We start from the raw sequence: 15,526 nt of genomic DNA on the forward strand, positions 1-15,526 counted from the left end.
CAAATGGAATTTAGAAAGCACCCCACAAATAGATCTTAATAGGTCTGATTTCCATGTGCTGTTTTTGTCATTTTTAACCATTATGACAAGTGTAAAAAGATTAAAAACTAATGAAAGAAAATTAGTAAAATTTTTGGATATAGGTTGGAACAAAGCACATCATTCTGTGGAAAACTAACCAAATCGTTAATGTTGGAGTTCACATGATAACATTTATTCAATCAAAGTATCCTAAGCCAGTGCCTGAAAGCATTGGAAGAACTAACCCCTGATTATCACTTTTCCTTCCTTCTAGTCCCATAATCCAGGAGTGAGAAGTGGGGAAGTCAATGAGAAAGTCACTGTTTTTTGACCATAAAGTAAGAATGGCCATCCAGGTAACACCGCTCGACCTAGTGGACCTGGACCTAGTGACCTAGCAACGCAGCAGTGATGCCCCTGAGTGTTTGCCTCAGGCAGCATCAGCACCTTCCAGTAGTGTGAGCATCTCTAAAAGCACTCTCCAAATCCCTTACCGGAAATGCCTTCTGAGTGAGTTTGCTGATCATAGAGATCATCAGTCATATTTCTTAATAGTCACAAGAAGTATTTGGCCAAAGCGTATAAAGTACAGGTTCTTCCTTACCCACTTTCCAAATACCTTTTGGTCATTTCAAAAATGCTAATCCATTCTTCAATCTATACACTAAGGCTACTCAGAAAAAACAGGACGCAGTCTCCAAAACCATTAACTAAAAGTTACAAAAATGTCTGCAGCAACTGGAATAAATATGTGGCTTCCTAAAAAGAGCAGTTTAAAAGAAAATTTTCAGGTGGATGTCATAGAGATTATTTGTTTAAAAAAAACAGTTGTCTTACTTTATATTGCACTCATAATTAAAAGCAGCCTCTCATTTTTTCCCTTCCTTCTCTGATCACTTCCATCCGCACCTGCCTCAATCCTACTATAGTGCTCCCCCCCCACTTCCTCAATGCTTCCAGCTCTCTGTTTAGATGCCAATCTCACCACCTTTTCCAGACCTCAGTCCTCAATAGTTAGGATTCCGATACAGTATTACATCTAAAGAAATGATAAAGGTTTAAAATTTAAGAGTGGCTGCATCATATTTTAGATTGCTAAAAAGAGAGGCCAATCATTGCATATAGTGAGAGCTTAATACATATTAAAGATATTACTGTTGTTATTTTTGTTCTCATGCTTATATCTGAATTTAGAGTGGGGCACTTACCCCTCCAGTCTGTGAGTTATTCATTACAATAGAAAGACCTGAGTCCCCAAGATTGAAATGATCTCATCCTCTTCATGAGCAGGGGAAAACCTAGCATCAGTCCTCAGACAGAAATGGGGGTAAAGGGTGTGCAGGGCCTCATTTCCCAGCGCCCCTCCCCCAGTGCTCACCTTCACACTCATTGACTTGCTCCCGTGTGGCCGGCTGCCAGCGCCTCTGGTTGTACCCAGCGCAACAGCGATCGCACGTCTCCCCACAGGTGTGGTGTCGGCATTGACATCGAAACCTGGGCATAAGATGAAGCACATTTCAGTTATTGAAAAGTTTTGACTAAGAGCAGTTGTTCCTGTGTGAAAGACTGACCATCACCATGGCCACCCATGGTACCATTCATTGAGTAATTATGAGAACAAAGCACTTTGCATATATCATTTCAAGTCTTCCCCATCCTACTTATTGTCTGCATTTTACAGCTGATGACACTAAGATTCAGAGAGATTAAAACACTTGCCAAAGGTCAAGTGGTGATGATAGCCAGATTCCAAACCTGTTTGTTTGACTTCGAAGTCCCAGCTCTTTTTTCTCTACCACGTTATATTACAATAAATCAATACATAAGCAAGCAAGCGCTGAGTTTACTGAGATGTGTTGAATATGACATCTTCACAAAGATCTGGAGTCATCCTGTAAGAAAGACCTGCTCAGGTTTCTTGCTCTCAACCTGGGGTCATACACAGAGATCCACCAAATGCCAGAGACAGTTGCTAATAAGATCTCAGAGGACCCTGTCCCAAGAGACTGCACCAGCTCCAACAGACAGCTTCATCTCAGGGCCCAAAGCTGAGATTAGTCGGCAAGGCAAAAGAGTAAACATCTTTTAAAAATCTACATTCAAAGCATTATACATCCATCTTCAAACTTTTCCAAGTCAAAATGAATTTGCTGTAAGGATGTTATTGAAGATGCTACTGACTGAAGAATCCTCTGTATGATTTTCTGTCCTTGGATGTGGAGTTCATCAGCATGTATGCAAGCCAGCCTGTTGGGAAGAAGCAAACTAGCAGGCCAGGGGAGGCCAGGCAGTTGTGTTATTGTACACCAGTGGCACACTGAACCTTTCACCAGACATGGGAAGATGGCCTCTCTACTCACAACCACCCTCCAGGTCTGCAGAGTCACTAGGGGTTGGCAGCCCTTCCAAGAGGGAAACCCAGATCTTCTCTGTTGACTTCAACTCCTCTCCCACATGGCACCATTTTGTTTCAAGTTCAGGGACAATAGACCAACCTCTTCTCTTCTCTCTCTCTAACTCAGGACATCCCTGACCTGATTTCTACTGTCTTAGGGCCCTACCCTCTAGTAGGCTACACAGCAGTGATGGATTAATAATTAATAAACAAGTCCTTGCCCATTAAAAGAGAGTCAGTTGATGGATTCACACTGCTATCTCAGATAGCACCACCTGGCCCCTGACGGAGGGTTGACAATATTAGGAACTGTTGCAGGTAAGGTAGAAGGGCTCCACAAAGCACACCATGTAAGCTGTAGCTCGTACCTCTGCCTGAACATGAAGCTAGGTCTAACAATGTACAAACCAGAATCTGACTAAAGTAAAATATATCTCTGGTAAATGCTACTCATGGGGAATTATAGGCTTTAAATAAAACATTGAGAGAAAAATTATTACTATATCTAGTATCCAGTCATTTCCAGCCCTTTAAAGTACCCCTCTTGTGACGGTAATGTAAATGTATATATAATTGCCAAACACTTAATATTTAAGATCCATAAGTCTTACTGTATGTGAAATATACCTCAATTAAAAACAAAAAAGTACACCTATGTTTATAGCCAAAAGGTGGCAGTAACCTAAGTATCCACTGATGGATGAACAGATAAGCAAAATGAAGTATATAGGTACATACCGTGTTCCTCCGAAAATAAGACCTAGCCGGACCATCAATTGTAATGTGTCTTTTGGAGCAAAAATTAATATAAGATCGGACCATTAGAGCTCATGGTCTGGCTAGGTCTTATTTTTGGGGAAACACGGTAATGAAATATTATTCAGCCTCAAAAGGGAAGGAAATACTGACACATGCTACAACACGGATGAGCCTTGAGGACATTATGCTAAGTGAAATAAGCCAGTCACAAAAAGACAAATATTCTGTGATTCCAATTATATGAGTTACCTAGAATAGTCAAATTCATAGAGACGGAAAGCAGAATGGTGGTTGCCAGGGGCCAGGCGGAGCAAGGAATGGTGAGTTGTTCTTTAACAAGTATAGAATTTCAGGTTTGCAAGATGAAGAGTTCTGGAGATTGGTTGCACAATAATGTGAATGTAGTTAACTCTACTGAACTGTGCACTTAAAATGATTAAGATGGTAAACTTTATATTATGTGTATTTTACCAAAAAAAAAAAAAAAATAGGGAAAAAGAATTTGAAAAATGTATACCCCTGCTCCCATTAGACCAGGGATGACAAACAAGTTTTATTTCTCTTGGAAACTCTAATCAATTATTCGTGCCTGCCTTGGGCACTGTCTGGTTGAGGAGAGGGAATTATAGACATTTAATTGGATGCAAACATCCACTGAAGCAATTAGACTTACTCATGCCAAGGCTAAAACAACCTGAACAATGTACTTACAGTTTTTCAGGATTGTTTGCATTGCACACTTCAGCATGGCCGTTGCAAACACACTGCCCACCAATGCTGATATCCTTTATGCTGTAGTAATACTATGCAACAGAAAACAGAACATGGCAGTTTTATCAAACGGCAACATAAACTTTCCTTTACTAATCTTTAACTCATGTCTATATCGACTCTGCTTCCCTTTCACCCTGTTGTCTTGAGCCTGCCTCAACACACAGGGAGCCACATTTGGATGTAACTTGTCTTACAAAATAAATGCATTCCTCAATTGAATTTAATAGCATAATGCAGAATTTGTACATTTTTAAAAATCGAACACTTTAAATGCATGGAGGGAAATTGCCTTGGAAAAGAATCATATGCTATAGCCTTTTGGACAGGTATTAAGTGCTTCCCAACTTATTTTTTAAATGTAAATCTGGGTTTCATAAAGTGAACATATTTATTTATCAAAAATACATTTTTGTATCAAAAATATTGCACCTACTATGTCCAGGCTCCAGGAAGGAAGAGAATATTTACAAAGAAGGATCAGATACAGTGCTGAGTCTGGCAGGGGCAACCAGCAGTTGTTGAAGCCTTGCTAGCTCAGGGTTAATAAGGCCAAAGGCAGAGGTTCAAGCTCCAAAGGCCAGACAGAGCAAGCTCAGATCTGGCCACGGATCGGCCCCCAAACCAGGCCACGACTATAGGCCATCTTATTGACAAGGCACATCTCTAGTGTGTTAGATGCCTCTCTACTAGTGACAACAGGTGGCACTGTCTGCCAGCTCCCTTACTCCTCGGACTTGGCAGGAGATGCACTGAATTCATTCAGCGAGTAATTTGGGGGTTGGACAATAATCTTTCTCACTGAGATCATGCGATCAGTGAAAAGAATACCTGTTGGTGAAGACGTCTTTGAATTCACAAGGACAAGGTTTTGTATCTTTTTGTTATTGTTGCTGAGATTAGTCATCTTGAAGTGCCCTATTCACTTGTTGTTGGGGTTCTGCTCTGATTTCCTCTTTATAGACTGTTAAAAGTGTCTAAGCTTTCTGGCAATGTCTTACTTAGTCTGAAGGCATGAACAACCTCTCTTGTTAATCTGGATAAATTCAGAATTACAGAGCTTTCTGTGACATGTTAACGCTGAGAGGCTTCCATGCTGATCCCCATAGAAGTTTCTCTCTACATATGTGTTAAGGGCAGTGGCAGCCAGGGAGAGAAGCACACAACCAGCCTTCACCCCAGCAGCACACATGTTGTGTGTGACAGGATTGCTGATATTCTCTTCCTCCGTTCAGAGAAGCCACAGAGATGTAGGGGTTCAAGATTATATATGTTGTGCGCCCCATTAATAATGACTTAATAGAGAAGACTGTATTCACTTAAGTGAAAAGAAATATACATATATATGAGTACAAATCCTGGAACATACCCCTTGCCAAAAGACAACTAAAGTGAAGAAAAAAAAAGTGGTGAGGTATATTTGTGGCGAGCCTTCCAAACACCTGAAGGAATGGAAATGCAGCGTGGCTACAGTTTATCAGAAAGCCCAGCTCTCCTTTGTAAATCCCATCCTTGGATCCAATATAGTTTCCACATATTGCAGCTCAGAGAGTGCTAAGGATGCAGGAAATGCAGAAGACAAGCCACCGACACCCAACATAACAGGCCTTTCTGGAAAATGCCAAAAACTGTAGCTAAACGTACTTTTCTCCCTTCTTTTCTTTCCCAGCTCTCTGAGATTGCCTATATAAGAAGCCAGACTCTATAAGGTGTGCTGTGCATCTTCCATTCACCCTTCCAGGTCCACTCTCCACCTTTCTCCACCCTGCCCTTTGCCCTGGAGCTTAACTTCACGGGCTGCAGCGAGGGTCTCTTACCCTCTGGCTTCCTGTTTGGTTTGGCCAATAGGAGGCACTGGCAGGAGAAGAGTGAACTCAAGCTATTTGTTCTGATAGCCACTTCTGTGACCAAGAGACAGGGTTACTGTCCTGACACGAGGAGTAAGAGATGTTCAGGCTGTACATCCAACACAACAGGAGTACTAGTGCTCCCCAATATCTATATCTCCTCTATGTCAGCTAGATTACATTACCCAGCCTCCTGCATCTAGGTGGGGCTGTACAACGAGTTCCTGCCAAAGGAAGTGACCTGTGTAGTTGGGAGCATGTGAGTCATCTCTACCCTCTCTCTCTTCCCTCATCTGTTGGGCAGATGCAGGGGTTCCAAAGAAGGACTCTGAGGTCCTACAGGATGGCTGAGCCTCCAGATAAAAAGCCTGGTTCCCTGAATGACTGCATGGAGCTAATCCCACCTGCTGGGCACATAGACTGTCACATGAACAAAAAATGAACCTTTATTTTGTTAAGCCTCTGAGACTTTGGAATTCTTTGTTATAATGTCAGACTAATACCAGACTGGCTGTCATCTTTCACCTTTCATCTTCTTTGAATGCAATGATTTTTCTTCAACAACCAAACTTCTAAATTACATCTAGTATTTCAGACAAGAACAACTCCTACACCTACATTACTACTGGCTATAAAGATTACTTGAAAGAGTTCAAGGCAATTAATTTTATAAACAAAAAAAAGTAAGTGCTGCTGTCTAGGCACTTAAAAATACTACTTACCCGACGAGTGACAGTTGGATCTCTCTGTGCTTTGGAGATGAGGTGTCCAAGAAGGGTGTTGGTTCGGAGAAAATGCAAGCGGATGTTTGTTGCCTTGGTGAACTCCCTCAGGGTGTGAGAGAAAGTAAAATTTCTTGCACCTGGACGATTATTTATCAAGGACACCACAACCTAAAATAACCACACACGCACACACATAGAGGGGGAAAAAGTCCTTTCATCAAAATTCAGCTACAAGCAACTAAAAATAATTCACATGCCCCAAAGCACTAGGTTACTTTGAACTATTAGATGTTTGTAGTTGGTCTTGGATCTTCTTTATGTCTAAAAACATTATTGCTAGTTCCATCTTCCCTTCACATTCTGGCAATCTGTTCTTAAAACTGAGCTCTCAGGAGATGTTATAATTTCATTTTCAAATGCTTTGTTCTATCAGTGTAGTTGTAGGGCTGTAATACCATGAAATGTTGAAAATTTAATGTTAAAGTATATAAATATAAGGAAACAACTTTTTGTCAAGCTGCATCAAAGAAACAAAGCTAAAGTAATATAAAATACAAATGAGATTGAAAAAAGGAAGTCTCTGGATATAAAGTTGACAGTGAAGGAGATTTTCAAAAATCTATACAACACCAATGTTTTGTCTTAAATCTTGAGATGATTAAGTCCGACTCCCAACCATTTGAGACATGGTGAGTGCACCACTCATTGGAAGATACTAGATAGAGCTACTCAAGAAAGATCTTTCTACCTAAAAAAGTAGAAAAAAATTTTAAAGAAATTTATTTGAAACTCACTTCATGCTCATTATGGCTTCACAATTTCTATGGAATTCTTCTCTGATTCTCCCCACCTCTCTTTTCTTACCTACCTTAACAATAGCCAGGCTGACTTCACAAGGACCAAATGTAGCCCCAAAGGACAGCCATTCTTTTCTCCCTAACAGATGATGCCCATCCTGCCCAAAGGGATCAGGGACTACTGCTGCTGCCTAGCCCTCATCCCCTCACTCTTACATGGATAATGTGTTTGTGAGACACAGGGAGGGATCATCACCTTAATCACCAGCAACCCCCTCTCAAAATATTCCACAACAAAAGAGAGTTCAAAATCTATGGGCCTTGAATTCGGAAACCTGACTTCTAGAGGAGAATCAGAGACTTCAGATAGAATTTCCAATGTCAATGATACCTCAATAAAAATTAAAAAAAAAAAAAAAAAAAAAGGATTTCCAACCCAACTCATTGTGCGAGTCTTCAGTGTGATTCCTCTACCACTTTCATCACGGTCTGTGTTAGAACTCCTTGAAAGTGCAAGTTTCACATTTATGAAATATTGATATCCTCCTGTTCATTTCTGAATCTTATCTCTCACAGCCTCCCAAACTTACTTACCTCACCATTTTCCAAAGGTACAATTCGGGAATATTCAGTTGTACAAAGCACATCATCATCTTGGGTGATAGCTGAATTTGCCACCTGCCCAAATTGTTGCAAACAGTCTACTTTAGAATCTAGGAAGGAAAAAATTTAACATTGTAAAATAAAACATTATCATCTTGTTGTAAATCTCCTAAGAAATCTTACATTTCCTTAAGAAAATACACGCAAAGGGAAAGAACAGAAACATTTAAGATTTTTAGACAAAAGCTTAGAATGAAATTTATAGACCAAAATACCAAGCTATTTCAGGCCACTTGACTTTCAAAGGCAATGTTTGGAGATGTAGTTCTAAATCCTCACCCCTCATTGGGCAAGTTTACCTTATAAGGAGCATTCATGGAAAACCCAATGCCTTTGTAAGCAAAATTCCTGTCCACCTCAATTCAACACAGACACTGACATTCTTCATTAATGAAGTGAAGATGACAGGGTAAAGGTAAGTTATGCAAAATGCAGTATCCGTAAAGATAAAACTAAGTTGCTAATTCTGCATAAAAGGAAAAGAATTGGAACTATGGCCCAGTTATAGGTGCATTGTTTCTCCCTAAATAGTGGCAAGAATTGTTAACATAAAAGGCATTTCAACCTCAGTTTTGTATGTGTATCCTTGCAATTAATGCACACATGTTTGAAAAATAGGGATGTTATCACGGACACCACAGAAATACAAAGGATCATCCAAGAATACTATGAAGGACTATATGCCACCAAATTCAACAACCTAGAAGAAATGGACAAGTTCTTAGAAACATATAGCCTTCAAGGCTGAACCATGAAGAACTGGAAAATCTAAACAGACCGATCACCAATGTGAAATTGAATCAGTCATCCAAAACCTTCCCAAAAGCAAAAGTCCGGGACCAGATGGCTTCACTAGTGAATTCTACCAAACCTTCAAAGAGGATCTAATACCAATTCTGCACAAACTCTTCCAAAAATTGAAGAAGAGACAGTACTCCCTAACTCATTTTATGAGGCCAACATTACCCTGATACCAAAACCTGGTAAGGACAGCACAAAAATGGAAAACTACAGACCAATATCTCTAATGAATACCGATGCAAAAATCCTAAATAAAATTCTAGCAAATCGAATACAACAATGCATTAAAAAGATTATTCATCACGACCAAGTGGGGTTCATCCCCGGGCACAAGGATGGTTCAACATCGCAAATCCATCAATGTGATACATCACATAAACAAAATAAAGGACAAAAATCATATGATTATATCAATTGATGCAGAAAAAGCATTTGACAAGATACAACATCCATTTATGATTAAAACACTTAATAAAATGGGTATAGAAGGAAAATACCTTAACATAATAAAGGCCATATATGACAAGCCCTCTGCTAATCTCATAATTAATGGAGAAAAACTGAAGCCCTTTGCTCTACGTTCAGGAACACGACAGGGATGTCCCCTATCACCTCTGCTTTTCAACATAGTGTTGGAAGTCCTTGCCAGAACAATCAGGCAAGAGAAAGAAATAAAAGGCATCAAATTGGGAATGAAGAAGTTAAATTATCACTCTTTGCAGATGACATGATGCTATATATAGAAAACCCTAAAGACTCCACCAAAAAGCTATTAGAAACAATCAATGAATACAGTAAAGTTGCTGGCTACAAAATCAACGCACAAAAGTCCATTGCCTTCCTATATACTAACAATGAAATCTCAGAAAAAGAAATACAAAAACAATTCCTTTTGCAATTGCAGCAAAAAGAATAAAATACCTAGGAATAAACTTAACCAAGGATGTGAAAGACCTATATGCTGAAAACTATAAGACATTTTGAAAGAAATTGAAGAAGACACAAAGAAATGGAAAGACATTCCGTGCTCATGGATTGGAAGAATCAACATAGTTAAAATGGCCATATTACCCAAAGCAATATACAGATTCAATGCAATCCCCATCAAAATCCCAATGGCATATTTTAAAGAAATAGAACAAAAATCATCAGATTTGTTTGGAACCACAAAAGACCCCGAATAGCCAAAGCAATCTTAAGGAAAAAGAACAATAATGGAGGTATCACACTTCCTGACTTTGGCTTGTACTACAGGGCTACAATAATCAAAACAGCATGGTATTGGCAGAAAAACAGACACATAGACCAATGGAATAGAATTGAGAACCCAGAAATAAAACCACATAAATATGGACAGATAATTTTTGACAAAGAAGCTAAAAACATACAATGGAGCAAAGACAGCCTCTTCAATAAATGGTGCTGGGAGAATTGGATAGCCACGTGCAAAAGAATGAAACTGGACTGCTATTTGTCACCATGTACCAAAGTTAATTCAAAATGGATCAAAGACTTAAGCATAAGACCTGACACAATAAACTGCATAGAAGAAAACATAGGTACTAAACTTATGGACCTTGGGTTCAAAGAGCATTTTATGAACTTGACTCCAAAGGCAATGGAAGTAAAAGCTAAAATAAACGAATGGGACTATATGAAACTTAAAAGCTTCTGCACAGCAAAAGAAACCATTGACAAAATAAAGAGGCCACCAACTGAATGGGAGAAGATTTTTGCAAACAGTGCCTCCGATAATGGGCTAGTATCCAGAATATACAAGGAACTCATGCAACTCAACAACAAAAAACAAACAACCCAATTGAAAAATGGGCAGAGGACTTGAAGAGACATTTCTCCAAAGAGGACATACAAATGGCAAATAGACATATGAAAAAATGCTCAACATCACTAATCATCAGAGAAATGCAAATCAAAACCACAATGAGATATCACCTCACCCCAGTCAGAATGGCTATCATCAACAAGACAAATAGTAACAAATGTTGGAGAGGCTGTGGAGAAAAAGGAACCCTCATACACTGTTGGTGGGAATGCAGACTGGTGCAGCCGTTATGGAAGGCAGTGTGGAGGTTCCTCAAAAATTACGAATAGAATTGCCATATGACCCAGCAATCCCTCTCCTGGGTATCTACCCAAAAATCTGAAAACATTTAGAGATAAAGACACGTGTGCTCCAATGTTCATTGCAGCTTTGTTTACGGTGGCCAAGACATGGAAACAACCAAAATGTCCTTCGATAGATGAATGGATAAAGAAGTTGTGGTATATATACACAATGGAATACTATTCGGCAGTAAGAAAAGATGATATAGGAACATTTGTGACAACATGGATGGATCTTGAGAGAGTAATGCTGAGCGAAACAAGTCAGACAGAAAAAGCAGAGAACCATGTGATTTCACTGATATGTGGTATATAAACCAAGAACAACAAAAGAACAAGACAAACAAATGAGAAACAGAAACTCATAGACACAGACAATAGTTTAGTGGTTGCCAGAGGGTAAGGGGGCGGGGGTGGGGGTGGGAGATGAGGGTAAGGGGGATCGAATATATGGTGATGGAAAGAGAACTGACTCTGGGTGGTGAACACACAATGGGATTTATAGATGATGTAATACAGAATTGTACACCTGAAATCTATGTAATTTTACTAACAATTGTCACCCCAATAAATTTAATTAAAAAAAAAAAAAAAAATTGCACCTACTATGTCCAGGCTCCAGGAAGGAAGAGAATATTTACAAAGAAGGATCAGATACAGTGCTGAGTCTGGCAGGGGCAACCAGCAGTTGTTGAAGCCTTGCTAGCTCAGGGTTAATAAGGCCAAAGGCAGAGGTTCAAGCTCCAAAGGCCAGACAGAGCAAGCTCAGATCTGGCCACAGATCGGCCCCCAAACCAGGCCACGACTATAGGCCATCTTATTGACAAGGCACATCTCTAGTGTGTTAGATGCCTCTCCTCTAGTGACAACAGGTGGCACTGTCTGCCAGCTCCCTTACTCCTCGGACTTGGCAGGAGATGCACTGAATTCATTAAGCGAGTAATTTGGGGGTTGGACAATAATCTTTCTCACTGAGATCATGCAATCAGTGAAAAGAATACCTGTTGGTGAAGAAGTCTTTGAATTCACAAGGACAAGGTTTTGTATCTTTTTGTTATTGTTGCTGAGATTAGTCATCTTGAAGCGCCCTATTCACTTGTTGTTGGGGTTCTGCTCTGATTTCCTCTTTATAGACTGTTGAAAGTGTCTAAGCTTTCTGGCAATGTCTTACTTAGTCGGAAGGCACGAACAACCTCTCTTGTTAATCTGGATAAATTCAGTAGTAGAGAGCTTTCTATGACATATTAACACTGAGAGGCTTCCATGCTGATCCCCATAGAAGTTTCTCTCTACATATGTGTTAAGGGCAGTGGCAGCCAGGGAGAGAAGCACACAACCAGCCTTCACCCCAGCAGCACACATGTTGTGTGTGACAGGATTGCTGATATTCTCTTCCTCCGTTCAGAGAAGCCACAGAGATGTAGGGGTTCAAGATTATATATGTTGTGCACCCCATTAATAATGACTTAATAGAGAAGACTGTATTCACTTAAGTGAAAAGAAATATACATATATATGAGTACAAATCCTGGAACACTCCCCCCCCGCCAAAAGACAACTAAAGTGAAGAAAAAAAAAGTGGTGAGGTATATTTGTGGCGAGCCTTCCAAACACCTGAAGGAATAGAAATGCAGCGTGGCTACAGTTTATCAGAAAGCCCAGCTCTCCTTTGTAAATCCCATCCTTGGATCCAATATAGTTTCCACATATTGCAGCTCAGAGAGTGCTAAGGATGCAGGAAATGCAGAAGACAAGCCACCGACACCCAACATAACAGGCCTTTCTGGAAAATGCCAAAAACTGTAGCTAAACGTACTTTTCTCCCTTCTTTTCTTTCCCAGCTCTCTGAGATTGCCTATATAAGAAGCCAGACTCTATAAGGTGTGCTGTGCATCTTCCATTCACCCTTCCAGGTCCACTCTCCACCTTTCTCCACCCTGCCCTTTGCCCTGGAGCTTAACTTCACGGGCTGCAGCGAGGGTCTCTTACCCTCTGGCTTCCTGTTTGGTTTGGCCAATAGGAGGCACTGGCAGGAGAAGAGTGAACTCAAGCTATTTGTTCTGATAGCCACTTCTGTGACCAAGAGACAGGGTTACTGTCCTGACACGAGGAGTAAGAGATGTTCAGGCTGTACATCCAACACAACAGGAGTACTAGTGCTCCCCAATATCTCTATCTCCTCTACGTCAGCTAGATTACATTACCCAGCCTCCTGCATCTAGGTGGGGCTGTACAACGAGTTCCTGCCAAAGGAAGTGACCTGTGTAGTTGGGAGCATGTGAGTCATCTCTACCCTCTCTCTCTTCCCTCATCTGTTGGGCAGATGCAGGGGTTCCAAAGAAGGACTCTGAGGTCCTACAGGATGGCTGAGCCTCCAGATAAAAAGCCTGGTTCCCTGAATGACTGCATGGAGCTAATCCCACCTGCTGGGCACATAGACTGTCACATGAACAAAAAATGAACCTTTATTTTGTTAAGCCTCTGAGACTTTGGAATTCTTTGTTATAATGTCAGACTAATACCAGACTGGCTGTCATCTTTCACCTTTCATCTTCTTTGAATGCAATGATTTTTCTTCAACAACCAAACTTCTAAATTACATCTAGTATTTCAGACAAGAACAACTCCTACACCTACATTACTACTGGCTATAAAGATTACTTGAAAGAGTTCAAGGCAATTAATTTTATAAACAAAAAAAAGTAAGTGCTGCTGTCTAGGCACTTAAAATACTACTTACCCGACAGTGACAGTTGGATCTCTCTGTGCTTTGGAGATGAGGTGTCCAAGAAGGGTGTTGGTTCGGAGAAAATGCAAGCGGATGTTTGTTGCCTTGGTGAACTCCCTCAGGGTGTGAGAGAAAGTAAAATTTCTTGCACCTGGACGATTATTTATCAAGGACACCACAACCTAAAATAACCACACACACACATAGAGGGGAAAAGTCCTTTCATCAAAATTCAGCTACAAGCAACTAAAATAATTCACATGCCCCAAAGCACTAGGTTACTTTGAACTATTAGATGTTTGTAGTTGGTCTTGGATCTTCTTTATGTCTAAAAACATTATTGCTAGTTCCATCTTCCCTTCACATTCTGGCAATCTGTTCTTAAAACTGAGCTCTCAGGAGATGTTATAATTTCATTTTCAAATGCTTTGTTCTATCAGTGTAGTTGTAGGGCTGTAATACCATGAAATGTTGAAAATTTAATGTTAAAGTATATAAATATAAGGAAACAACTTTTTGTCAAGCTGCATCAAAGAAACAAAGCTAAAGTAATATAAAATACAAATGAGATTGAAAAAGGAAGTCTCTGGATATAAAGTTGACAGTGAAGGAGATTTTCAAAAATCTATACAACACCAATGTTTTGTCTTTAACCTTTGGTATTTTAATTATGATGTCTCTTGGTGTGGGCTTCTTTAGGCTCACCTTATTTGGGACTCTTATGCTTCCTGGGCTTCTATGGCTATTTCCTTCACTAGGTTAGGGAAGTTTTCTATCATTATTTCTTCAAACAGGTTTTCAATTACTTGCTCTTTCTCTTCTCCTTCTGGTACCCCTATGATGTGAACGTTGGTGTGCTTGATGTTGCCCCAGAAGTCCCTTAAACTACGCTCATTTTTTTGGATTTTTTCTTTTTGCTGTTCTGATTGGCTGTTTTATGCTATCTTATCTTCTAAATCACTGATTTGATCCTCTGCTTCATCTAATCTACTGTTGACTTCTTCTAATGTATTCTTCATCTCAGTTATTGTGTTCTTTATTTCTGACTGGTTCTTTTTTATGTTTACTAACTTGATTTTTATGTTTCTTATCTCTTTGTTGAAGTTCTCCCTGAGATCACTGAGCATGCTTATAACCAGTATTTTAGACTCTGCTTCTGGTAGATTGTCTCCATTTTGTTTAGTTCTTTTTCTGGAGCTTTGTTCTGTTCTTTTGTTTGGGACATGTTTCTTTGTCTCCTCATTTTGGTTGCCTGCCTGTGTTTCTATATATTAGGTAGGGCTATTATATCTCGCAGACTTACTAGAGTGGCCTTATGCAGTAGGTGCCCTGTGGGGCCCAGTGGCAAAGTCTCCCTGGTCACCTGAGCCAGGTGCTCTTGATATGTGCCTTGTGTGTGTTGTGTGTGCCCTCGTACTGTAGTTGAGCCTTGGTCACTGTTTGCATGTCAACGGAAGGGATGACCCTCATGCTGACTGGTTGTAAGGACTGGCCATGACTACAGTACAGAAGCTATGGTGCAAGGGCTGACCCTGCAGAGCAGGATTCACTTTACCAGAGTTCTGGTATTTGCCTAGGCTGCCCTTTGTGTGTGTCATCCTCAGAGGTGGTTGGATGATGCTGCTCCAGCTCCATTTGAAGATGGCTACCCAGTGTGCCATCCCCAGGGCTTCCTGACAGGGGCCCTGCCACAGGCCAAGTTCAGCCACTGCCTGTGCCCTGTCTGGAGTCACCTGGCATGAGCTACAAAGCAATCCACAGATGGCTGTCACCCATGCTAGGTTTTGAGGTTTCTTAAGAGTCTCAGCCACGAATCAAGGTGGGCTATTGCTAGTGCTAGGCTTGGGGCTGCTCAGCAAGAAGTATAGGACACACCAAAGCCAGATGCTGCTTGT

At 40.4% G+C, this 15,526-nt stretch overlaps 1 protein-coding gene across 1 annotated transcript in view; it reads right to left on the reverse strand.

Moving 5' to 3' along the window:
• The window catches only part of LAMA3 (laminin subunit alpha 3), a 258,618-nt gene that overhangs the window by 192,796 nt on the left and 50,296 nt on the right, over positions 1 to 15,526 (reverse strand). The window contains exons 4-7 of the mRNA XM_074339734.1: positions 7,910 to 8,028; positions 6,516 to 6,686; positions 3,887 to 3,978; positions 1,400 to 1,515 (exon numbers count right to left, since the gene is read on the reverse strand). Of these exons, the coding sequence (XP_074195835.1) occupies positions 1,400 to 1,515; positions 3,887 to 3,978; positions 6,516 to 6,686; positions 7,910 to 8,028 (498 nt within the window). The remainder of the gene's footprint in view (positions 1 to 1,399; positions 1,516 to 3,886; positions 3,979 to 6,515; positions 6,687 to 7,909; positions 8,029 to 15,526) is intronic.

Source organism: Rhinolophus sinicus, linkage group LG09 (genome assembly GCF_036562045.2).
Source record: "Rhinolophus sinicus isolate RSC01 linkage group LG09, ASM3656204v1, whole genome shotgun sequence".
Taxonomy (NCBI): Eukaryota; Metazoa; Chordata; class Mammalia; order Chiroptera; family Rhinolophidae; genus Rhinolophus; species Rhinolophus sinicus.